The 25,296-nt window shown below is 47.1% G+C and overlaps 2 protein-coding genes across 2 annotated transcripts in view; one reads left to right on the top strand and one right to left on the bottom strand.

Moving 5' to 3' along the window:
* LOC120915723 (myo-inositol 2-dehydrogenase-like) overlaps positions 1 to 25,296 on the bottom strand; it is a 97,060-nt gene that overhangs the window by 61,242 nt on the left and 10,522 nt on the right. Inside the window, exon 2 of the mRNA XM_040326470.1 lies at positions 13,126 to 13,209. The gene's annotated coding sequence lies outside the window, so the exon portion shown is untranslated. The remainder of the gene's footprint in view (positions 1 to 13,125; positions 13,210 to 25,296) is intronic.
* LOC120915724 (urotensin-2) lies at positions 828 to 17,309 on the top strand. Its single transcript, XM_040326471.1, has 4 exons — positions 828 to 1,061; positions 10,242 to 10,364; positions 13,194 to 13,231; positions 16,675 to 17,309. The coding sequence occupies exons 1-4, from the start codon at positions 959 to 961 to the stop codon at positions 16,792 to 16,794; spliced, it is 384 nt and encodes a 127-aa protein (XP_040182405.1). The 5' UTR covers positions 828 to 958; the 3' UTR covers positions 16,795 to 17,309.

The following is a 25,296-nucleotide window of genomic DNA, read 5'->3' on the forward strand; positions in this document are numbered from 1 at the left end:
CATTGTCGCGGCGACACCGCGTCATCGACGCGGCGACACCGCGGACACGCCCCGCGTATTGTTTACGCGCGGACTTCTGTACGATGGTGTGTACAACCATCGTACAGAAGCCCTCTGGCAGACATGTATGGTGAAAACGGTCCGACGGACCGCTTTCACCATACATGTTTGTTCGTGTGTACCCGGCCTAAGAATCAGTCGCATAGATACGACGGCCCAGATTAGGACTTACGACGGCGTACATTGCGTTGCGCCGTCGTAAGCCCTTTGAGAATCTGGACCACGGTATGTAAATTCCCTGCGCTATGAAAAAAAAAATACCCGCAATAAATAACTAAAAACTCGATACGAAAACGGCAAGTGAGCGCAATTAGAAAGTAATTTTTCAGCGCGCGTTAGTCGAAGTCTCCGAAACTAATTCAGAGTCATTCTCGGCGGAGACACCCCCAAACACCCGCTGACACATCATCCATCCAGCGCGCTAAAATATCCACTTTTCAAAGCTTGACGTCGTGCGTCAAAGAGAGCACGAAGGACCATAAATCACGCGCCGAGCCGCCCTGGTCATCTCCACCACGACATGACCCCATCCACCAACCATCATTTATAAAGTGAAAAAAAAAAAAAGGCAGCTCTTTCATCCCGGCAGATTGGCCATGCCACATTTGCTGCAACAGTTTGGAGCAAGAGGCCTTTTCCGAGACAGTAAATTTATCGTCTTCGAACCTTGAAGGATGACATCAATGCAAAGTGACTCTCATTCCCAATTCAGAGGCGGATGGGACTCCTGCCCATCCCTCATTAGTCTCCTTGGACGGGGCGGTGATGGTGTGTGTCGTCACCGGCGCTCGGTATATAAAAGGAGGTGACACCTAAATGATAAAAAAAAGGCACTCACTGCCCATCACGGAGAGTTTCCCCGAACCTACAAGACGCCAATTTTTCTTTTCCTGACGCCATGTCCAAGCTTTTCTTCTGCTGCCTAATCCTCGTCGGCTCTTTCTGCTCCTTTCGGTCGTTGCCGATCATCGTCCCCGGTAAGGGTTCCCTCCGCCTCTCAGGTAAGAACTAACAAATGTAACATTTTTTTTTTTTTAAAAGTCTTCTGCTTCGTAAAGCTAAACTCTCTCTTACTTCAAGGTTAAAAGTAAAAAGACTTTGTTTGGCGGCCAAACGCGCGTCGATGAGTGATTCGATCGAGAGAGAGAGAGGGGGTCAAATGGAATTTAAATGGCGAAGTTCAGGAATAGACGAGAGCGCGTTCATTAAAAGACATCCATTAGCAGCACAATCGGAAATTAGAAATTACATTGCGTTCCCTTACAGGGAGCAAATAATTGCCGCGAATATTAAACGGCATTAATAACGCGCCGGCGCTTTTATGCTAATTTTTACGAGAGGCGAACGATGTATCGGAAATACCCCCCCCCCCCGTTTACTTTAAAGTCACCTTCAGATCTGATAAATGCATTAAAATAATAATGGGGTAGATTCAGGTCGGGGCGCGCACTGATACGGCGACGCAGCGTATCGTCTTTACGCTACGCCGCCATAAATTACAGGAGCAAGCGCTGTATTCACGAAGCACTTGCTCCGTAATTTGCGGCGGCGTATAGTAAAAGGGGGCGGCGTAAGCGCGCGTAATTCAAATGATCCGGTAGGGGGCGTGGATCATTTAAATTAGGCGCGTTCCCGCGCCGAACGTACTGCGCATGCGCCGTCTCTAAAATTTCCCGACGTGCATTGCGGTAATTGACGTTGCAAGGACGTCATTGGCTTTGACGTGAACGTAAATGGCGTCCAGCGCCATTCACGGACGTCTTACGCAAACAAATTAAACTTTTCAAATCGCGACGCGCGAACGACGTCCATACTTAACATTGGCTGCGCCTCCTAATAGCAGGAGCAGCCTTACGCCGAAAAAGCCTTAACCCAAACGACGTAAAAAACGACCGCCGGGCGCACGTACGTTTGTGAATCGGCGTAAGTATGTAATTTGCATACTCTAAGCTGACAACTACGGAAGCGCCACCTAGCGGCCAGCGGGAGAATGCACCCTAAGATACGACGGCGTAAGAGACTTATGCCAGACGTATCTTAGGCTAATGTCGGCGTATCTAGCTTTCTGAATACAGAAAATAGATACGCCGGCGCAGCTTTGGAATTACGTATCTATGGATACGCCGGCGTAATTCTTTCCTGAATCTACCCCAATGACTTGTTACAATGTATTCACACATTTATACGATGACTTCCAGTGAGCCCTACTAATCACTGACGGGGGATATTTGGTGCCTACCTACCGGCAAATCCGTAATTAGAGAGGGAGAAAAAATATTCACCCGGTACCAATGTGATCGTTGTGTCATGATTGGGAATTAATTGTTGTCCTGGCAGATACACTGAGCCTCGGATATCAAATATTCACCCGGTACCAATGTGATCGTTGTGTCATGATTGGGAATTAATTGTTGTCCTGGCAGATACACTGAGCCTCGGATATCAAATATTCACCCGGTACCAATGTGATCGTTGTGTCATGATTGGGAATTAATTGTTGTCCTGGCAGATACACTGAGCCTCGGATATCAAATATTCACCCGGTACCAATGTGATCGTTGTGTCATGATTGGGAATTAATTGTCCTGGCAGATACACTGAGCCTCGGATATCAAACCGTCCGAGCAAAGAAAGGTCATCGCCCAGTTCCAAGCTTCAAGATTTTTAAAAAGTTTTTTTTTTTTTTTTTAAGAATCTGAGTGGTGTGGGTCATGGGAGGTGCTGATCTGATTGGTGGCTGCCAGTGGAGTCCGTTCACCCAAAACTGATATTTCAAAGTTGGGTAGACGCTGGAAAGATAAACCCCTTAACAGTCTCTTCATTAGGTGAGATCCCTGAGTGGAGTTCCCGGGTCTGTACACCTTTTGTGCCCATTATGATGAGGGGTTCCCACCATCCCTGTGCTGAGCTCCTGGGTCTGTACACCTGCTGTGCCCATTATGATGAGGGGTTCCCACCATCCCTGAACGTAGCTCCCGGGTCTGTACACCTGCTGTGCTCATTATGATGAGGGGTTCCCACCATCCCTGAACTGAGCTCCCGGGTCTGTACACCTGCTGTGCTCATTATGATGAGGGGGTTCCCACCATCCCTGAACTGAGCTCCCGGGTCTGTACACCTGCTGTGCTCATTATGATGAGGGGTTCCCACCATCCCTGTGCTGAGCTCCTGGGTCTGTACACCTGCTGTGCCCATTATGATGAGGGGTTCCCACCATCCCTGAACGTAGCTCCCGGGTCTGTACACCTGCTGTGCTCATTATGATGAGGGGTTCCCACCATCCCTGAACTGAGCTCCCGGGTCTGTACACCTGCTGTGCTCATTATGATGAGGGGTTCCCACCATCCCTGAACTGAGCTCCCGGGTCTGTACACCCACTATGCCCATTATGAGGGGTTCCCACCATCCCTGTGCTGAGCTCCTGGGTCTGTACACCTGCTGTGCCCATTATGATGAGGGGTTCCCACCATCCCTACACTTAGTTCCCGGGTCTGTACATCTGCTGTGCCCATTATGAGGGGTCCCACCATCCCTGTGCTGAGTTCCTGGGTTTGCACATCTTCTGTGCCCATTATGAGGGGTTCTCAACATCCCTACACTTAGTTAGTGCCGCTTATGATTAATGAAGGGTTTCCACCATCCATGAGTTGAGTTCCTGGGTCTGTACACCTGCTGAGCTTAATATGAGGGGTTTCCACCATTCCTTCTCTGAGCTCCCAGGTCTTTACACCTGCTGTGCCTATAATAAGGATCCCACTATCCCTGCATTAAGTTCCTGGGTCTGTACACCTGCTGTGTCCATTATGAGGGGTTCCCACCATCCCTGTGTTTTATTTAGATTTTTCTAAGAGTGCCATGTGTCATGGGAGGTCCTGATCTGATTGGTAGCTGCCAGTAGAGTCAGTTCACCCAAAACTTGATATTTCAAAGTTGGGTAGATGCTGGAAAGATAAACCCCTTAACAGTCTCTTCATTATGTGAGATCACTGAGCTGATTTCCCAGTCTGCAAACCTTCTGTGTCCATTATGATGAGGGGTTCCCACCATCCCTGCACTTAGTTTCTGTGTCTGTACACCTGCTGTGCCCATTATGAGGGGTTCCCAACATCCCTGTGCTGAGCTCCCAGGTCTGTACACCTGCTGTGCCCATTATAAGGAGTCCCACCATCCCTGTGCTGAGCTCCAGGGTCTGTACACCTGCTGTGCCCATTATGAGGGGTTCCCACCATCCCTGTGCTGAGCTCCCAGGGTCTGTACACCTGCTGTGCCCATTACGAGGGGTTCCCAACATCCCTGCTGTGCCCATTACGAGGGGTTCCCAACATCCCTGTGCTGAGTTCCCGGGTCTGTACACCTGCTGTGCCCATTATGAGGGGTTCTCACCATCCCTGTGCTGAGCTCCCAGGTCTGTACACCTGCTGTGCCCATTATGAGGGGTTCCCACCATCCCTGTGCTGAGTTCCCGGGTCTGTACACCTGCTGTGCCCATTATGAGGAGTCCCACCATCCCTGTTCTGAGCTCCCAGCTCTGCACACCCGCTGTGCCCATTATGAGGGGTTCCCACCATCCCTGTGCTGAGCTCCCGGGTCTGTACACCTGCTGTGCCCATTATGAGGGGTTCTCACCATCCCTGTGCTGAGCTCCCAGCTCTGCACACCTGCTGTGCCCATTATGAGGGGTTCCCACCATACCTGTACTGGGTTCCCAGGTCTGTACACCTGCTGTGCCCATTATAAGGGGTTTCCACCATCCCTGTGCTAGGTTCCCGGGTCTGTACACCTGCTCCACTCCACTAACACCAACGATGGGGCACTATTCCTCTCATTGACATCAATGAAAGGGCCCAATTCCTCCCACTAATGAAAAGGGCACAATTCCGTTTATTGAAACCAATAATGGGGAAAAATTCCGTACAGTAATACCAATGATGGGGCACTATTCCTCACACTGACAACATAGATGGGGCATCAGACGCCAGGCCATTTTCTCATCTAACTGGTCACAGCCCGGCCCCCCAGGTCTGTACACCTGCTGTGCCCATTATGAGGGGTTCCCACCATCCCTGTGCTGAGCTCCCGGGTCTGTACACCTGCTGTGCCCATTATGAGGGGTTCCCACCATCCCTGTGCTGAGTTCCCGGGTCTGTACACCTGCTGTGCCCATTATGAGGGGTTCCCAACATCCCTGTGCTGAGCTCCCAGGTCTGTACACCTGCTGTGCCCATTATGAGGGGTTCCCGCCATCCCTGTGCTGAGCTCCCAGGTCTGTTCACCTGCTGTGCCCATTATGAGGGGTTCCCACCATCCCAGTGCTGAGCTCCCAGGTCTGTACACCTGCTGTGCCCATTACGAGGGGTTCCCAACATCCCTGTGCTGAGCTCCCAGGTCTGTACACCTGCTGTGCCCATTATGAGGGGTTCTCACCATCCCTGTGCTGAGCTCCCAGGTCTGTACACCTGCTGTGCCCATTATGAGGGGTTCCCGCCATCCCTGTGCTGAGCTCCCAGGTCTGTACACCTGCTGTGCCCATTATGAGGGGTTCCCACCATCCCAGTGCTGAGCTCCCAGGTCTGTACACCTGCTGTGCCCATTACGAGGGGTTCCTAACATCCCTGTGCTGAGCTCCCGGGTCTGCACACCTGCTGTGCCCATTACGAGGGGTTCCCACCATCCCTGTGCTGAGCTCCCAGCTCTGCACACCCGCTGTGCCCATTACGAGGGGTTCCTAACATCCCTGTGCTGAGCTCTTGGGTCTGTACACCTGCTGTGCCCATTATAAGGGGTTTCCACTATCTCTGTGCTGAGTTCCCGGGTCTGCACACCTGCTCCACTCCACCAGCACCAACGGTGGGGCACTATTCCTCTCATTGACATCAATGAAAGGGCCCAATTCCTCCCACTAATGAAAAGGGCACAATTCCGTTTATTGACACCAATAATGGGGAAAAATTACGTACGGTAATACCAATGATGGGGCACTATTCCTCCCACTGACAACAATGATGGGGCATCAGACGCCAGGCCATTTTCTCATCTAACAGGCCACAGCCCGGCCCCCCGAAAGTCTCAAGGAAAGTAAACTTGCCCTTTGTATAAAAAGTTTGGAGACCGCTGATCTAGGAGTCTGGAAGTGACCTCATGACATCACTTACAGATGTAAAGAGTTTTTTTTCATCGCATGCTTTACAGGACCCCAGATATCCCCATAAAGAAGACCTGTCATGCTTTATTGTTGATCACACATTAATTAAAAAAAATTTTTTTCAAGGGACAGTGTAAATTTTTTTCTCTTTAACCACTTCCTTACTGGGCACTTAAACCCCTTCCTGACCAGAGGACTTTTTGCGATTCGGCACTGCGTCGCTTTAACTGACAATTGCGCGGTCGTGCGACGTGGCTCGAAAACAAAATAAACGTCCTTTTTTCCCCACAAATAGAGCTTTCTTTTGGTGGTATTTGATCACCTCTGCGGTTTTTATTTTTTGCGCTATAAACAAAAATAGAGCGACAATTTTGAAAAAAAAAAAATATTTTTACTTGTTGCTATAATAAATAGCTCAATTTTTTTTTTTACGTTTTTTTTTTATCCTCAGTCTAGGCCGATGCGTATTCTACATATTTTTAGTAAAAAAAAAAAAAAAAAAATCGCAATAAGCGACTGGTTTGCGCAAAAGTTATAGCGCCTACAAAATAAGGGACAGAATTATTATTATTATTTTTTTTTTTTTACTAGAAATGGCGGCGATCTGCGATTTTTATTGGGACTGCGACGTTATGGCGGACACATCGGACACTTTTGACACGTTTTTGTCGCCATTCACATTTATACTGCAATCAGTGCTATAAATATGCACTAATTACTGTATAAATTTTTTTTTTACTAGAAATGGCGGCGATCTGCGATTTTTATTGGGACTGCAACGTTATGGCGGACACATCGGACACTTTTGACACATTTTTGGCGCCATTCACATTTATACTGCAATCAGTGCTATAAATATGCACTAATTACTGTATAAATTTTTTTTTTTACTAGAAATGGCGGCGATCTGCGATTTTTATTGGGACTGCGACGTTATGGCGGACACATCGGACACTTTTGACACATTTTTGGCGCCATTCACATTTATACTGCAATCAGTGCTATAAATATGCACTAATTACTGTATAAATGTGACTGGCAGGGAAGGGGTTAACACTAGGGGGTGAGGAAGGGGTTAAATGTGTATCCTAATTAGTGTTCTAACTGTGGGGGAGGGGGGGTGACTGGGGGGGTGACCGATCTGTGTCTCTATGTACAAGAGACACAGATCCGTCTCCTCTCTCCCCTGACAGCACCGCTGTCTGCGAGAGCCGGGAATGAGAGATGATCTCATATGTAAACATATGAGATCATCTCTCATTGGCCGCACAGATCGCCTAGGAAACGGCCGCTCCGATTGGCCGTTCACGGCGATCTGTGACTGGCTGTGTCCAAGGGACACGGCCAGCACAGCAGTTCCCCGCTGCGCGCTCGGGAGCGCGCGCGGGGAACGCGAAAAGGGGCAGCCGTAAAAACACGGCCTCCCAGAGAAGTAGAGCCACCCGGCGGCCGTATATAGTCGTACGGCCGTCGGGAAGTGGTTAATAAAATATATTTTTTTTAAGGGCCCTGTTCCCTGGTTTGCACACACATATGTAAATGGTGTCTGTACTACGCATGTGAGGTATCACCGCAAATGTTAGAGCGAGAGCAATAATTCTAGCACTAGACCTCCTCTGTAACTCTAAACAGGTAACCTGTAAAAGGGCAGCGGGAGGGGACGTAAAAGCGATCAATAAACAGCCGCTAAGATGGCTTTTTTGTGTGAGGGAAGCGCAGTCTGAAAACAATCCCCAAATCCCTCGTTTTCCGATAATTAAATCAAGGGATGTGGTGCTCAAACCAAGTTGGTCTGCCCCGGATCATAAAAACTTTTATTGCAATGTATTAGAGGAGCATCTATAAGGCGTATAAACCATTCCTCCCAACCGTCCCAGATTCCGCGGGACTGTCCCGAGATTTCAAGGCTGTCCCGTGGAGCTGGGCTAGAGTCCCAGAAAACAAGTTCAGGCAGCTGGGTCCACTCAGTGGGGGCGCTCTCACTGGATGCAACATGCTCTCACTTGTGCTCTCCGCCTCTCCCCCACCCCTCCTTTCAATCTTCCTTTCTGTCTTTTGTTGCCAGGACCACCAGCGTCCTGGCAACCAATGACGGGCTTGGCGGTTGCGCACTGTGGAGGAAACTACCTGTGTGCAGAGCGGCTTTCCTTCCCAGCTCTGCCTTCCGACATCTCGCTCCAAATTTCTCCTGCACAGTATTAACCCATGGGGGGCGGATGATATACTAAACATGGAGAGCAGGGCCGCCATCAGGAATTATGGGGCCCCTTACACAGCTTCAGGCATGGGCCCTTCTGGAGCAGAGAACCGGGGGGGGGGGGGGGCGCCTAAAACTGAGAAGCGGGGGGTAGGGTTGCCACCTCATCCCTTTAAAACAGAACACATATGAATTGAACAGGTTCTGAGGCTAATTTAATGCAGATAAGGCACCAAATGAGTCTAATTACCACCTTAATCAGCCACAGAACCTGTGTAATTAATATGTGTTCTGTTTTAAAGGGATGAGGTGGCAACCCTAGCGGGGGGGGGGGGGGCCCTTTACAAACAAAAGGAGAAATAAAAAATATATATATATAAAAAAAGGAGGGGTAGCCTTCCAGGGTGGCCATGGGGACCTCTGGGCCCTTTAATAAAAAGAAAAAAAAGAAATAAAAAAAATATATATATTTTTTTTTAAAGGGGGGGTTGCCATCTGGGGCCCTGGGGACCTCTGGGCCCTTTAATTAAAAAAAAAAAATTATATATATATATATATATATATATATATATATATATATATATATATATATATATATATATATATATATATATATATACACACATACACACACACACATATATACATACACACACACACACAAATATTTTTTTTTTTTATAAAAATAAATTACAAAAAAAGGGGGGTTGCCATCCGGGACCTCTGGGCCCTTTAATAATAATCAAAAAAAGAAACCTCTGGGCCCTTTAATAAAAAAAAAATATAAAAATACATTTATAAAAAATAAAAGAAAAGGGGGTTGCCATCCAGGGCCCTGGGGACCTCTGGGCCCTTTAATAAAAAAAAAAAAAACAGAAAAAAAATATATAAAACAAAAATAAAAAAAATAAACATTTTTAAAAAAATAAAAAAGGGGGTTTGCCACATGGGGCCCTGGGGACCTCTGAGCCCTTTAATAAATATATTTTATATAAAAAAGAAAAAAAAAAGAGATAAAATAATTTTTTTTAATGCTTTTATAAAAAAAAGGGGGGTTGCCATCCGGGGCCCTGGGGACCTCTGGGCCCTTTATTAATAATAATAATAATAATAATAATAATTTATATATATATATATATATATATATATATATATATATATATATATATATATATATATATAAATAAAAAAAATATAAAAAAAAGTGGGGTTGCCATCCGGGCCCCTTACAGGTGTACTGCCTGTACCCCCCTGATGGCAGCCCTGATGGAGAGTGCAAAATCTGGTGCAGCTGTGCATGGTAACCAATCAGCCTCCAGGTTTTTAGGTGAAGTTAGAAGCTGATTGGATATCATGCACAGCTGCACCAGATATTGCACTCTCCACTTTTAGTAAATCTCCCCCATGTGATGTACTGCCTACAGTAATCAACTCTCATATTTCTTTAGTGCATGTATTTCTAAAGTTGATACATATTTTTTTATTTTTTTTTGGGTGAAGTAGGGAAGAGTTGAAAAATGTTTTTGGTTTATCTTTTGCTGTTTTTGCCCCACTAGGGAGATATCCTTTCACTTCCTGTCCTCGAGAGACAACAGGAAATGAGCCGAACTCTCCCCAAAGTGAGGGGGTTCCCCTTCTAGGCTAAGTTTTCACTAGTTTTAAAAGCAGGCGATCCATGAGCGTTTTTCGAAAACTCCACAAACCCCTGTAAATGCATCAAAAACACACCAAAAACACACCAAAAACACACCAAAAACACACCAAAAACAAACCATTAATACATCTTAACGCATTAGGTGAGTTAATGGGCGCTCTAATTTCTCTCTTTTTTCCCCCTCTCAGAGTCGGCGATGGATTTTGGGGACTTGAAGAGCTGGGATGACGACGCGCGTTTACTGCGGAATCTGCCGATGTTTCTAGACAAGGAAGTAGAGAGAGATCCCGAGGAGATTTTCAGCAAAGAGGGTAAGTGTGAACGCCTGGGTACAGAGACAGGGTCGTCTATGGGTCGTAGCTTTGGGCTTTGTTAACCACTTCCATACCGGGCACTTTCACCCCCTTCCTGCCCTGGCAAATTGTCACACTTTGAATGACAATTTTGCGGTCATGCAACACTGTACCCATATGGCATTTTTTTTTTTTTACTTTCTTTTGGTGGTATTTAATCACTGCTGGGTTTTTTATTTTTGCTAAATAAACCAATAAAGATCGAAAAAATTTGAAAAACAAAACAAAACTTTTATAAAATTTTGGAAAATGTTTCTCCTTCACTGATGTGCACTTATGAGGCTGCACTGATGGGCATTTATGGGCACTGATGAGGCACTGAAGGGCACCAATGAGGCTGCACTGATGGGCACCGATGAGGAGGCACTGATGAGGCTGCACTGATGGGCACAGATGAGGAAGCACTGATGGGCACCAATGAGGAGGCCCTGATGGGGCTGCACTGATAGGCACTGATGAGGAGGCACTGATGGGCACCGATGAGGAGGCTGTACTGATAGGCACTTATTGGACTGCACTGATAATCAGTGTAGATGTCCCTTTTAGAGAAGCCGGTTGTAACGGTCAGGGGTTAACACCGTTTACGATACTCCATTCCACCAACCCACGACAACTTATCCGACACTCCGACAATCCAGCAGACACGATCCATATGGATTTCCCCCAGAATAAACGAGATACGCAGCTCTGTTCTCTGGTTCCAAAACGAATGAATGCTTTAATGGTAAACTCTCAGCTTTTTATACAGTTAGAAAGCATGCTGCAGTAATCACAGGGACAATGAAACACTCCACCCAAAACATCACACAATGGGTGCTTAACGAGCCCCCCTCAATCCACATCCCAGACAGACATTCTGGCATCGAATCTACATGAATCAATTGCTATAGCTGACATGGCAGACATGACTTTTAGAGTGTGTTAACTCACAACACATATTATTAGCATCAATAGAACTTTCACACAATACAGGGTTAGTTAGCATAGTACAATGAAATGTCTTAGGAGCCAGACTCAATTAACACCTCAACAGTATGTGTGTCCCCACTGCTATTGACCTGTTGGAGTCAGAATTAAATACCTGTAATATTCCAAGATATCCTGCAATACATGAATTATCATTATTGTCCCATCTCATGTAATTCATGATATCATTTCTCAGTCATCCTATGCCCCTACTGGACATAGGATGACCCTAGACCCAAGAGTCATTGGTGAAGCTGGCACAGGAGTACCCCACATCCTTCAAAAGTCTCTGGGTATCACGGGCCATTCCGTCACACCGGTTATCGGCTCTCTTCTTCTCGTGCTCTCAGCATGAGGAAAGGAGTGCCGATAACCATCTTCTGTTTTCATTGGTGATCCAATCGGTGATTGAAAACAGCTAATCACATGGTAAAGAGCCGCTCATTGCTTCTTTACCTCAATCTGTGATCAGCAGTGTCTAGAGGACACTACAATCACAGAGCACACCGCCCGTCATATATAACGGCCTCCCAGAAGTGGCCGTCCGCGCTGTGGCCGTCATTCGGCTGTAGTGCGGTCAGCAAGTCAGTAAGTCAGAGGCCCCATTCAGATATTACACGGTGGGAACATGGGGGTAGATCCACAAAAAAAATCAATAGATACGCCGGCGTAATTTCAAAATTCCCGCGTCGTATCTTTGTTTTGAATCCTCAAAACAAGACACGACGGCATCTCGGCTAGATCCGAGAGGCGTACGTCTTCGTACGCCTTCGGATCTTAGATGCAATTTTTCGGCGTCCGCTAGGTGGCGTTCCCGTCGTAGTCCGCGTCGAGTATGCAAATGAGCTATTTCTGGCGACCCACGAACGTACGACCGGCCGTCGCATTTTTTTTACGTCGTTTCCGTTCGGCTTTTTCCGGGGTATAGTTAAAGCTGCTATATGGTGGCGTACTCAATGTTAAGTATGGCCGTCGTTCCCGCGTCTAATTTTGAAAGTTTTACGTCGTTTGCGTAAGTCGTCCGTGAATGGGGCCGGACGCCGTTCACGTCAAAACCAATGACGTCCTTGCGACGTCATTTAGCGCAATGTACGGCGGGAAATTTTAGGGACGGCGCATGCGCAGTTCGTTCGGCGCGGAGACGCGCTTCATTTTAATGAAACACGCCCCCCCTACCCGCCGCATTTGAATTCCGCGCCCTTACGCCGCGAGAGATACACTACACTACTAACTTGCGGCGTGAATTCGTTGAGGATTCAAACTAAGCCTAAGTAAGTTACAGCGGCGTAGCGTATCTGACATACGCTGCGCCCGGCGCAGATCTATGTGGATCTGCCCCATGGTCTCTGAGTGTCGCGCATAGAGCAGTCTATTCACTTCAATGGGCTACCTTATGCATGTCTCCTGCTACGTTTTTCGGGCGACAAGCTTAGCAAGATTTGTAATCGTGTTATTGCTGCCTGATAATCGTGACAGGATCGCACTACATTTGGGGTGCCAGTCATGAGGGCACCTACTGGCAGAAAAAAGTCTGGAGCCAATCTGGAGCCAGGTGCCAGCGAACAATCGGCGGCCAGCACCTGCTGATTGGTTTGTGTCACAGCCAATCGCAGCACAGCCGGGGGGAGGGGAGGGGCGGCAGGGGCTCTCCCTAGCCCGATGCACGGATCACGTATTAGGTACGTGATCCTGCTGCCTTGCCAAACCTGGCTTCTCTCTCTGTCCTTATGTCTTGTTGTATATTGTGTGTTACCTGCACTTCTCCTTTGATGTGATCGGTAGGGTTGTACATCCGCCTTACCCACAATGTTCTGTTTTCAGGATTCGGTCTGGACGCCTATAACATGGACGACAAAGAGGTGAGTGACAGACGACTTCAACTAAACGGCACCAATTAACCATAAATAAATCACGCGGTGCCAGCAGCAGTCTCAGAAATCAATAGGCAGTCGTACAAAAATATGTACGCGTTTTGGCAAATACATTGTACATGCACGTGCAGAGCTTTGGTGCATACACGAGCATGCCCACCAACAGTCATTCTCTTGTATGGCCAGCTGCACACGCCACCTGCGGCTCCCATGGGAGTTATGCGCAGGAGCCTTCAACCCGTTCACACGGGCGCACTACAGCTTACACCCGTGCAAGGGCCACGTTTACCCACATAGGGATGCACAGGTGTTTCATGCATCCCCCGTGCAGGCAGTCCCATTAACGTCAATTGGGACGCAGTGGCTGCATGGACACGCTCGCTGCTCCCAATTTGACATCCATGTGGGGATGGACACGCCCCCTTCAAAATGCTCTTCACAAATTGCAGAACGCAGGAGACCGCGCTATAAAAAGGGGCGAGAGCTCAACTGGGCTTTAAAGTAAAATGAAAGACAGAACTTTTTTCACACTTTTTGGATAGAGTAAGGCCTCGTACACACGAGCAAACATGTCCGCTGAAAACGGTCCGTGGACCGTTTTCAGCGGACATGTCTGCTGGGAGCTTTTGGTCTGATGTGTGTACGCACCATCAGACCAAAATCCCAGCGGACAGAGAACGCGGTGACGTAGAAGACACTGACGTTCTCTGACACGGAAGTTCAATGCTTCCACGCATGCGTCGAATCAATTTGACGCATGCGCAGGATTTCGGGCCGCTGGTTTTACGTCATAACCAGTGGACATGTCCGATGAGTCGTACTAAACATCGGACATGTCCGACGGACATGTTTCCAGCGGACAAGTTTCTTAGCAGGCTAAGAAACTTTTGTCCGCTGGAAACCTGTCCGCTCGGCCGGAAAACGGTCCGCTAGGCCGTACACACGACCGAACATGTCCGATGAAACTGGTCCGCGGACCTGTTCCATCGGACATGTTCGGTCGTGTGTACGAGGCCTTAGGCCCCATACACACGGGAGGATTTATCCGCGGATACGGTCCAGCGGACCGTTTCCGCGGATAAATCCTCTCGAGGATTTCAGCAGATTTTAATGCGATGGAGTGTACTCACCATCGCATTGAAATCCGCGCCGAAATCCTCTGGCGATGACGTGTCGCGCACGTCGCCGCGTCATAATCGCGGCGACGGCGCGACGCGTCATATAAGGAATTCCACGCATGCGGCGAATCATTACGACGCATGCGGGGGATCCCTTCGGACGGATGGGATCCATCCGTTGGGATGGACTCCAGCAGATGGATATGTTCTGCATGTCAGCGAATATCCATCTGCTGGAATCCATCCCAGGGGAGAAATATCCGCGGAAACAGATCCGCTGGAGTGTACACACCATAGGATCTATCCGCTGAAACCCATTTGCTGGGATTTATCTGCGGATGGATTCTATGGTGTGTACGGGGCCTAAGAGATAGAGTAAGAGAGGATTATAACCTCCTGTGCCAAAACCACAACAGGAAGTGAGAGGAAGTCCCTCCAATCCCTGGTCGTCTCCAGAACTAGTGTCCCAATGGGAAAATTTCCCCTCTATCCCTGTTCTGGTGTCAACTCAAAATTTGGGATTTTCACTTTCACTCTCGGTGATAGTGGTCACCAGTACAAATAGAGAGGGTGAATCCCCCCAATGAGGACACAGACCTGACAGGGGTTCTAATTTCCCTCCATTCTATTCAAATTTAAAATAAAAAAGAGTTTTAATTTGATTTCTATTTTTTTTTATTTGTAATATACATATATAATTTTAAATATAAATATTATATATATATATATATATATATATATATATATATATATATATGTATGTATGTATGTATGTATGTATGTATGTGTGTATATGTATGTATGTATGTGTGTATATATATATATATATATATATATATATATTTTGTTTTTTTTTGGTTTGTAATATATATATATAACAAATCAAAATAAGAAGATTATGTATGTGTGTGTGTGTGTAATATATATATATATATATATATATATATATATATAGATAGATAGATAGATAGATAGATAGATAGATAGATAGAGAGAGAGAGAGAGAGAGAGAGAGAGAGAGAGAGAGAGAGAGAGAGATATCTATATAAAATCTATATAGAGCTATATTACAAATAAAAATTTAATTATAAATAAATATACAATATTTTTTTATATACACAAGTTAAAAAAAATAGAAATCAAATTAAACGTTTTTTTTAAATAGAACGGAGAGAAATTAGAACCCCTGTCAGCTTTTTATTTTTAAATATAATAATATTAATTCTTACAGAACTTATTGAATTAAAAAATACTGCATGGCCACTAGATGGAGCTGACGATCATTAAAAAATAAGAAAATAAGGCCCGGATTCACGTACATCGGCGCATAGTTATGCCGGCGTAGCGTATCGAATATACGCTACGCCGACGTAGCGCAGAGCGGCGAGCACAGTATTCACAAAGCACTTGCTCCCAAATCTACGCTGGGTTCCCTCGGCGTAACTCGCCGTAAGTGGCAGTGGGCGTGAGCCATGCTAATGAGGCGTGACCCCATGTAAATGATGGGCCGAGCTCCATCAAGATACGAATAACGAACGGCGCATGTGCCGGCCCGTGGACGTATCCCAGTGCGCCTGCTCAGAATCACGTCGGAACGAACGCCTAAGATACGTCGAATCACTGCCTACGACGTGAACGTAACCTACGCCCAGCCCTATTCACGTACTACGTAAACGACGCCAGGCGCAAGTACGTTCGTGAATCGGCGTATCTCACTCATTTGCATATTCGAATCGTAAATTAATGGGAGCGCCCCGTGCGGCCAGCGTAAATATGCGCCCACAATACGACGGCGTAGGAAACTTACGTCGGTCGGATGAAGCCTAGTTTCAGGCGTATCTTGCTTTCAGAGTCAGGCGCATAGATAGACTTACGCGGCGTATCTCGAGATACGTCGGCGTAAGTGCTACGTGAATCCGGGCCTAAGTTTTTATTTGCTGTAATTTTTGGCTCCATCTAGTGGTCATAATGTGGTATTTTTCTACTGCATGCCTTTCCTAATGTACATGCAGTTTCACGTGATAATAAGCTCTGTGAATTATTATTTTTTTTTTTTAGAAATGCACCCCCTAAATGTGCAAAGGACAGCAATGAATATATCATTTTTTTTATTAACAAGAAAATTAATATATCATTTTTAATGGTATATTCAGCAGACCAAAGGAAAAATAAGAGAAGACCAAAAGAGTATGAATGGGCCCCTAAAGGCATTCGGAACGGCCCAGTTCCCTTGGAACACATAAGCAGGCTTTTGACTTTTTAGAGTTGTTTAGAGCTGATTTTTTTAATTCTGTATTTCCTGCCTTTTTTTAGGAGCTGTTTGACAAGCACCCCAGAATATCGCTGCTCAGCCGCCTGCAATCAAAAGACCGCAAACAATTCAAGAAGCGTGCGGGAAACCTGTCCGAATGTTTCTGGAAATACTGCGTCTAAATGCGGAGTGTGTGAACACTTAGGGTGTATTTCTAAAAAAAAAAAAAATATTCTCAGAGCTATATGTCTGTGTGAATCAGGCAAAAAATTGAATACATAAAAGTCGATCAGGAAAATAGTGCATTACGGCCACTAGATGGCGCCGCTGATCATAGTAAGTAGGTTTTCCTATTAACGCCAGCTCCATCTACTGACCATGTCGTGGTATTTTCCTGATTCGCTCTTCTGTATGAAGTTTCACATAGCTCTGAGAATAGTTTTTTTTAAATATAAATACATCCCATAATCTCTGCTTATTTTTACAACTCTCCCCTACCCCCCTGTATATAGAAGAACGACTCCTACAGGGTATCTGAGAACGCCTGAGAATGTGAAGCCGGACTTGCCAAAGAAGTAGATTATTTTTCATTCTGAGATGAAGAAGTATTTTATGTTTTGCGGATATTTGTTATAATGTTTTTTTTTTTTTCTTTTCTTTAAAAGTAATAGCTATTTAATAAAAACAGAAACAATTGTATTGAACGTTAGTCCTTGTATGAAGCCTGTGTGAGTGCTTCCATTAGTTCCATAATTACAGATGACCATGCAGTGAAATGCAAATAGCTGGATTCACGTAGGGCGGCGTATTTTTGAGCCGGCGTAGCGTATCCTATTTACGCTACGCCGCCGTAAAACAGAGAGGCAAGTGTTGTATTCACAAAGCACTCGCCTCCTAAGTTACGGCGGCGTAGCGTAAATGGGCCGGCGTAAGCGCGCCTAATTCAAATTGCGAAGAGGTGAGCGTGTTTTATGTAAATAAACCATGACCCCCACGTGATTGACGTTTTTAACGAAGGGCGCATGTGCCGTCCGTGGACATATCCTAGTGTGCAATGCTCCAAAGTACGCCGCAAGGACTTATTGGTTTCGACGTGAACGTAAATTACGTCCAGCCCCATTCACGGACGACTGACGCAAACGACGGGGAGAGCCGTATGTAAACACGGCTTCCCCGTGCTTCACTGTGGCGGCGTATCGATCGAGTGATCCTTTTTATAAGGGAGACTCGATCGATGACGTCAGTCCTACAGCCACACCCCCCTACAGTTGTAAACACACACTAGGTGAACCCCAACTCCTACAGCGCCCCCTGTGGTTAACTCCCAAACTGCAACTGTCATTTTCACAATAAAGAATGCAATTTAAATGCATTTTTTGCTGTGAAAATGACAATGGTCCCAAAAATGTGTCAAAATTGTCCGAAGTGTCCGCCATAATGTCGCAGTCACGAAAAAAATCGCGGATTGCCGCCATTAGTAGTAAAAAAAATAAAAATGCAATAAAACTATCCCCTATTTTGTAAACGCTATAAATTTTGCGCAAACCAACCGATAAACGATTATTGCGATTTTTTTACCAAAAATAGGTAGAAGAATACGTATCGGCCTAAACTGAGGAAAAAAAAATTATATATGTTTTTAGGGGATATTTATTATAGCAAAAAGTAAAAAATATTGCATTTTTTTCAAAATTGTCGCTCTATTTTTGTTTATAGCGCAAAAAATAAAAACCGCAGAGGTGATCAAATACCACCAAAAAAAATCTCTATTCTGTTAAAGCAACGCAGTCCCGAACTGTAAAAACACCTTGGGTCTTTAGCCAGCATATTGGTCCGGGGCTTAAGTGGTTAACGAACGGCGCATGTGCCGTCCGTAGACATATCCCAGTGTGCATTGCTCCAAAGTACGCCGCAAGGACTTATTGGTTTCGACGTGAACGTAAATTACGTCCAGCCCCATTCACGGACGACTGACGCAAACGACGTCAAATTTTCAAAATTCGCTGCGGGACCGACGTCCATACTTAACATTGACTAGGCCAGCTATTTGTTCGACTAACTTTACGCCTGAAAACGCCTTACGTAAACGGCGTATCTTTACTGCGACGGGCAAGCGTACGTTCGTGAATAGGCGTATCTCGCTGATTTACGCATTCTAGCCGTAAATCAGCGTTCACGCCCCTAGCGGCCGGCGGAACTAGACAGCTAAGATACGAAGGCGCAGACCGTCGTATCTTAGCTACATTTAAGTGTAACTCAATTTGAGAATACACTTAAATGTACGACGGCGCAGATTCAGAGTTACGACGGCGTATCTACTGATACGCCGGCTTAACTCTTTGTGAATCTAGCTAAAAGTCTACTTTAAATATCAGGCCTTCTCCCTCATCATTAAGGCCCCTTTCACATTGAGGCGTTTTTCATGCGGTACAGCGCTAAAAATAGCGCTGCTATACCGCATGAAAAAAAGCTGCCCTGTAGTGTTTAATGTGAAAGCCCGAAAGGCTTTCACACTGAAGCAGTGCGCTAGCAGGAGCGCTCCAAAAGTCCTGCTAGCCGCATCTTTACTGCGGTATAGGAGCGGTGTGTTCACCGCTCCTATACCGCGCCTTCCCATTGAAATCAATGAGAAAGCGCGGTAATACCGCGGTAATTAACCCTTTTTCGGCCGCTAGCGGGGGTTAAAACCTCACTGCTAGTGCCCGAATATCGCGGTAAATACGACGGTATAGCCGCGCTACAAATAGCGCGGCTATACCGTCACCGCGGCTCTATCCCCAATGTGAAAGCAGCCTAAAAGCCAATTACCCGACGTGCATTGCGCTAAATGATGTCGCACGGACGTCATTTTTTTTTTTTTTTTTTTGTAAAATCTTTATTTGTGGACGGCATGATAATACATTACAACTTATGTTGTCAAAGGCATCATACATCAAACAATAAGCCATCCATTTTTGTCATTTCTTTTCAACATAACAGAGAAAAAGACAGGGGATGCACATAGTCCCACCGGGGCTTAGTAGCCGTACTAACATCACAAAGGGAGGCTGGAGAATCGGGTGGCGGACCGAGGACGGGGGCCACCTCCCCCATACAGTACTCCTACGTTGAGATTTAAGATACAGAGGTGGCACACCATCCTCCAGGTATTAAAAGGGGTTTTCCGGAACCTTAAGGGCCCCAAGGAGGGGCCGGGAGCCGAAGGCCGACCCAACCCGTCCGACGGACAAAAGAAAAAAGAAACCAATTGCACTGTGCAAGGTATAGGGGAAAGCCGGCCGGGCACGCACGAAGGAAGGGGGGCCTCCAAGGACCTCCAACTTACCTTCCTCCCTGCGGTAATCCCCACCGACCCCCTCAGCAATCGACAGATCCGCCCCGGGGCGGCAAAAAAGGGGCCTCACCTCAGAAGAGGCCAGGCTGCCCCCCCTGGAGCCGGCTGCCGAGTCCGTCCGACCAGTCAGGGCCCCCAGCACCCACCCCCCCAGCGCGCACGGACGTCATTTGTTTAGACGTTAACGTAAATGGCGTCCAGCGCCATTCACGAACGACTTACGCAAACAACGTGATTTTTTAAATTTCAAAAAGGGGGAACGACGGCCATACTTAACATTGCTTAGAACACCTAGGAGGCAGCCTTAACTTTAAGCAGCGTATCTCGACGGAAACAACGTAAATTTAGATCGACGGGCAGCGCGGACGTTCGTGAATCGGCGTAACTAGTCATTTGCATATTCTACGCCGACCGCAATGGCCTCGCCACCTAGCGGCCGGCCTAGAATTGCATCCTAAGATCCGACGGTGTAAGTCAATTACACCTGTCAGATTTTAGGGCTATCTATGCGTAACCTGATTCTATTCTGATTTTTTTTTTTACTAGTAATAGCGGCGATCTGCGATTTTTATTGGGACGGCGACATTATGGCGGACACATCGGACACATTTTTGGCGCCATTCACATTTATACTGCGATCAGTGCTATAAATATGCACTAATTACTGTATAAATGTGACTGGCATTGAAGGGATTAACACTAGGTCCGCGCTGTAGCCGTCGTTCGGCTATAGCGCGGGCCTCAGGTAGTTAAAGAAACTATCTGGCAATCAGAAGCTAATGCAACAGTGAACACCTTCGTCAGGATTATGCAAGTACAGCACAGCTTACAGAGCGTCGTAGGCAAGAGGGTCCAAGAAAAGGGGGATTCATTTGGATCCAGTAAAGTTGTATTGGTGGGGCAGATTCTTCCCCCAAGAAAAAAAAAGGGGAATGGCCTCAACTGTGAAATACAAGAGAAATTGACAAAAAGAGTGCCCGCCATGCTATCTAGTGCCCAAGCGGGATGGTGTCCAAGAAGTTGCAACCCTACGCTTTCCCTCCTCATTGGGAACCTTGTCCTTCCTGCTAGTACTGCCCCTAAGAGGCAGGGTAACTGTCCCTATGCTACCAACTCGCAAAATGTGCACCAAACCTGGGAGCCAGGGCCTTAAATAGGCTCTGTCTGACCCAAGATGACTGCACGAAGGACCAAATTGCTCTAAGCTATACTGATCGCAGTCTGCGGACCCAGGCCCACCAGCCCAAATGCTCATATTTCGCTAGGAAGAGGGGCAAGTGCAAGTCCTTCAAAATAGTTTTGGCCAGCACTACAGGGTTTCCTTGCGAATCATAACCAATCTGCTCCACCACCTAATCCTTGATTGGAACCTTCACCCAATTGATGCTTTCGATTAGGATAGGCAAATTATTGGCCAGTTAGAGTGGCAGCCAACAGGGGTCCCGGGCTCCAAACCTTTGCAATCCTGAGCTAGTTTTGTCAACACTCTATGCATGGCCAAAGGTGCTAGGGCCTCCTCCTTGAGATACACAGGCTCAAACATCTTGGTGACATCTACCTCTTCTTGTTCCCGCGCAACCGCATTCACCACCGCATTGTGAAAGGAAATCGTAGGTTGCGCCTTGCCTTTCTCCTACAGTAAGGTGACCAGATTTTTAAAATGAAATCCGGGGACATATTTTTTTTTTTTGTACTAGTAATGATGGCAATCAGCAACTCCCTGCCCGCCGCCGCCAGCCTCAGCCTGTCAAGTCTTACTCTCCGGGCCCCGGCTACTACTGGGTGGGGAGCGGAGGAAGATCACTCCACCAGGGAAGGCAAGAAGATAAGCAGGGCAGGCGGCTGGCCGGGACATGCGAGCGGAGATAAATGGGCATGCACCCGAAACTGAAGAAATATTCCCTCCGCCTCGACCAGCACATCATAATCAGAAAGGGGCACAGATAACTGGGAAAAAAAATACACCCCCCCTAAGCTAGTAGGAGAGGCGGAGCGGGGGGGGGGTGTAATTCAGATTTTTTTTTAATGCTGCACTGACTGTCTTTGAAATTGCCCCAGCCCCTGTTCAAATCCAATCTTTGTCTGAATTTCTCACTTCCTGTTCCTCCTCAGTAAACTTGCCCCATCATCCGAGCCGTTCTGGCTGGGGGTTAGTCAGCATCAGGGATGTAGTCCCAAGGGACGGGGCGAGCACGATGACTAACCCCCAGCCAGAACGGCCCGGATGATGCGTCTCCTCGCAGGGATGTAGTCCCAAGGGAGGGGCGAGCACTCTGACTAACCCCCAGCAAGAACGGCTAGGATGATGGGGGCAATCCGTCTTAGCATCTCCCTGCAGGGATGTAGTCCCAAGGGAGGGGAGAGCACTCTGACTAATCCCCAGCCAGAACGACTCGGATGATGGGGGCAAGCTTACTGAACAGGAACAGGAAGTGAGAAATTCAGACAAAGAGAAAAAAACATCTAGAAGGGAAATGGAAGGAAAAGGTAAGTGAACCAACAATGCACTAGCTTAAAGGAACCTGTTTAGAAAATGAAAAACAAACCTTTACAACCCCTTTAAACTTAAAAATGTCAATGTCAAATTTAGTCTTTTCCTAAATACTCAAAAACCTACCCAAAATTGCTATAATAAACAATCAAGAAGTAGCCAGAAAACAATCACTTTACCGCCCCTGACTCAAAGTGTATCTGGCACAGGGATGGACTGGCCATTGGGACTACAGGGAGTTTCCCGGTGGGCCGATTGCTTAGTGGGCCGGCTTCAGTGACAGCGGGCCGCCGCCCCCCTCCGCTTCTCTGTCTCTCCCTCCCTGCAGCGCTCACCTCCTCTCCCTCCCCGCAGTGCTCACCTGGGGGGGGAACAGAGAAGCAGGGGGAGGACCAGAGGAGCAGGGGGGATGGCAGAGGAGCATGGGGGGGACCAGAAGGAGCACGGGGGAGGGGACAGACAGCTTACTCAACAGCTATGGCCTGGGAGTTTCTCACTTCTGCCTAATCTTGACCCATGGGGGGGGGGGGGGCACCGAACTGATTCTTTGTCCCGGGTGAAATAATGTCTAGCTTCCCCACTGGTACTGCCTATAAGAGTACCAGTACCAGCCGTTCTACTCTAATAAAGTAGAACGGCTAGTGGAGGGGGAGAGGGGGCTTGGGTGGCTGGGGGGGGCGGGAGTTGTCCGGCCGCCATAGGAGAGATCTATCAAAGTGGGCCAGTCTGGATGATGTCCAGGGCCAAATTTCTGTCCCAGTCCAGCCCTGATCTGGCATGTCACGGATCTCCGCCATGCACTGGAACTCCGATGATTGCCTCGCCATTATTACTTCATCCTTAACAGAGAAAACCAAACGGTCACGCCTGAACAGCTCTGTATGAGATATGCAGCTTGTTTTCCCTCAATTGTGCAGCAATACTTCACATTGGTGTCCTATATGATGTTTATTGATCCCCCAACATGTTCCTAATCCATCTCTGAAATCTCTTCCTGACCACATCCTCATTTATCACACAAGTCTGACTTGCAGTGACTGCACCCAGGGCTAAAGAGTGGGGTCAGCAAGAAAGACGAATGATAAGACTAGCATCTTAAAATCTTTCCTTTAAACATGGACATTTATCATGTGGATCATACAAATCCAACTGGCTTAAAAGGAAAACACACAGCAAACAAGGAGATTGGGAAGTTTGTGGCTCGCATTGGGGGGTTGGTGGTCCGGCATCGGGAGCTTGAATTTGAAACGTGGAGGTATCTCCGCGACGATGGCGTGCACCTGAATTCGGTGGGCATGGACATGTGGACACTGGGTTTACAGGAGGTCATTCAAAGAGCGGTTCGTTTTTGGCGGGGCGCAGAGGTGTGAGGCTTCACACCTTGCGCTGTGGCGGTTGGGTCTTTGGAGGCATTGTAGAACAGGCTTAGGTTGGGTCTTTGGAGGCATTGTATAACAGGCTTAGGGAATTTGATGGGTGGGGACACATCCGAGGTATGGGTCCCCGGTGAATACCAGTTATGTGGATTAACTGGCAAAGGATGGGTATATCTGCTGAAGGTGGTCGTCCCCGAGTCGGTGCAATGCGGCAGGGACCAGTTAGTGTTTAAAGCAGTGGTTCCCCCTTAAAAACAACTTTTTTTTATTCCACTGCCCCCCCACATTACAATCGAATTAAGGCTCTTATTATTTTTTTGCTGCTGTACATACCTTGATACAGCATCTTCACCCGTGCATCCGGGTTGCGAGTCCCGCGGGAGTGGGCGTTCCTCACATGTGTTTGATTGACATTTTGCCCAAAAACGAGCTCTCCCCTGTCGCGTAAGCCGCGTCACGGTTGGCGAAAGGAGCCGAACGGCGAGTCGGCGCTATACTGCGCATGCGCATCGCCGTTCGGCTTCTTTCGCCAATCGTGACGCGGCTTACGCGACGGGGGGAGAGCTCGTTTTTGGGCAAAACGTCAATCAACAGCATGTGAGGAACGCCCACTCCCGCGGGACTCGCAACCCGGATGCACGGGTGAAGATGCTGTATCAAGGTATGTACAGCAGCAAAAAAAAAATAAGAGCCTTAATTCGATTGTAATGTGGGGGGGCAGTGGAATAAAAAAAAGTTGTTTTTAAGGGGGAACCACCGCTTTAAGCAGATATAAGGTTAAAATAGATTTTCTAGGTAGTGCCTCCAAGGATCGGTAGACAAATAAAATGCCTTGTTTTTTGTTTTGGTTTATTGTTAAATTATTTTATTTTAATAAAGGGGGCCGTTCAACGGCCAATTTTTACCCAACATTTGGTGTCACTCTAATCCTTGGATAAGTGATAGGGGTGTTATACAGGTGGGAGGTAAAAGGTGGTTTTGTCCCAGTAGAGCCAGGCGGAGTTTGGGTTACCTTTTCATGAACCCAATAGGCCATAAGAAGTCCCACTTTCAAATGTCCATGTCCAAAATGTATTTCTGGGTCACGAATAAACTTTATATATACTTTTACCAGCCCTCGAAATTTACATTCACCTGCTCGAATTTTGCGATCCCAGGATTGGACGGGTGATCTGTCTATCAAAGTACCCCGGACAAGGGGGGAGGGGCTGTATATGGCGGCTCGCGGCGGGGAACACAGCTATTGAATTGAAAACTGTTAGGCCTCGTACACACGATCAGTTCAAACCGATGAAAACGGACTGAAGTTCACCGATGAAGCAGACTGATGGTCTGATGTGCCTACACACCATCAGTTCAAAAACCGATCGAGTCCAACGCGGTGACGTAAAACACAACGACGTGCTGAAAAAAATGAAGTTCAATGCTTCCAAGCATGCGTCGACTTGATTCTGAGCATGCCCGGGTTTGGAACCGATGCTTT

This window comes from Rana temporaria, chromosome 10 (assembly GCF_905171775.1).
Source record: "Rana temporaria chromosome 10, aRanTem1.1, whole genome shotgun sequence".
Taxonomy (NCBI): Eukaryota; Metazoa; Chordata; class Amphibia; order Anura; family Ranidae; genus Rana; species Rana temporaria.

Coding starts and splice junctions, on each gene's coding strand:
- LOC120915724 (XM_040326471.1), top strand. CDS start 959: ATGTCCAAGCTTTTCTTCTGCTGCCTAATCCTCGTCGGCTCTTTCTGC. Junction 10,365..13,193: donor GGAGATTTTCAGCAAAGAGG/GTAAGTGTGAAC, acceptor TTCTGTTTTCAG/GATTCGGTCTGGACGCCTAT. Junction 13,232..16,674: donor ATAACATGGACGACAAAGAG/GTGAGTGACAGA, acceptor GCCTTTTTTTAG/GAGCTGTTTGACAAGCACCC.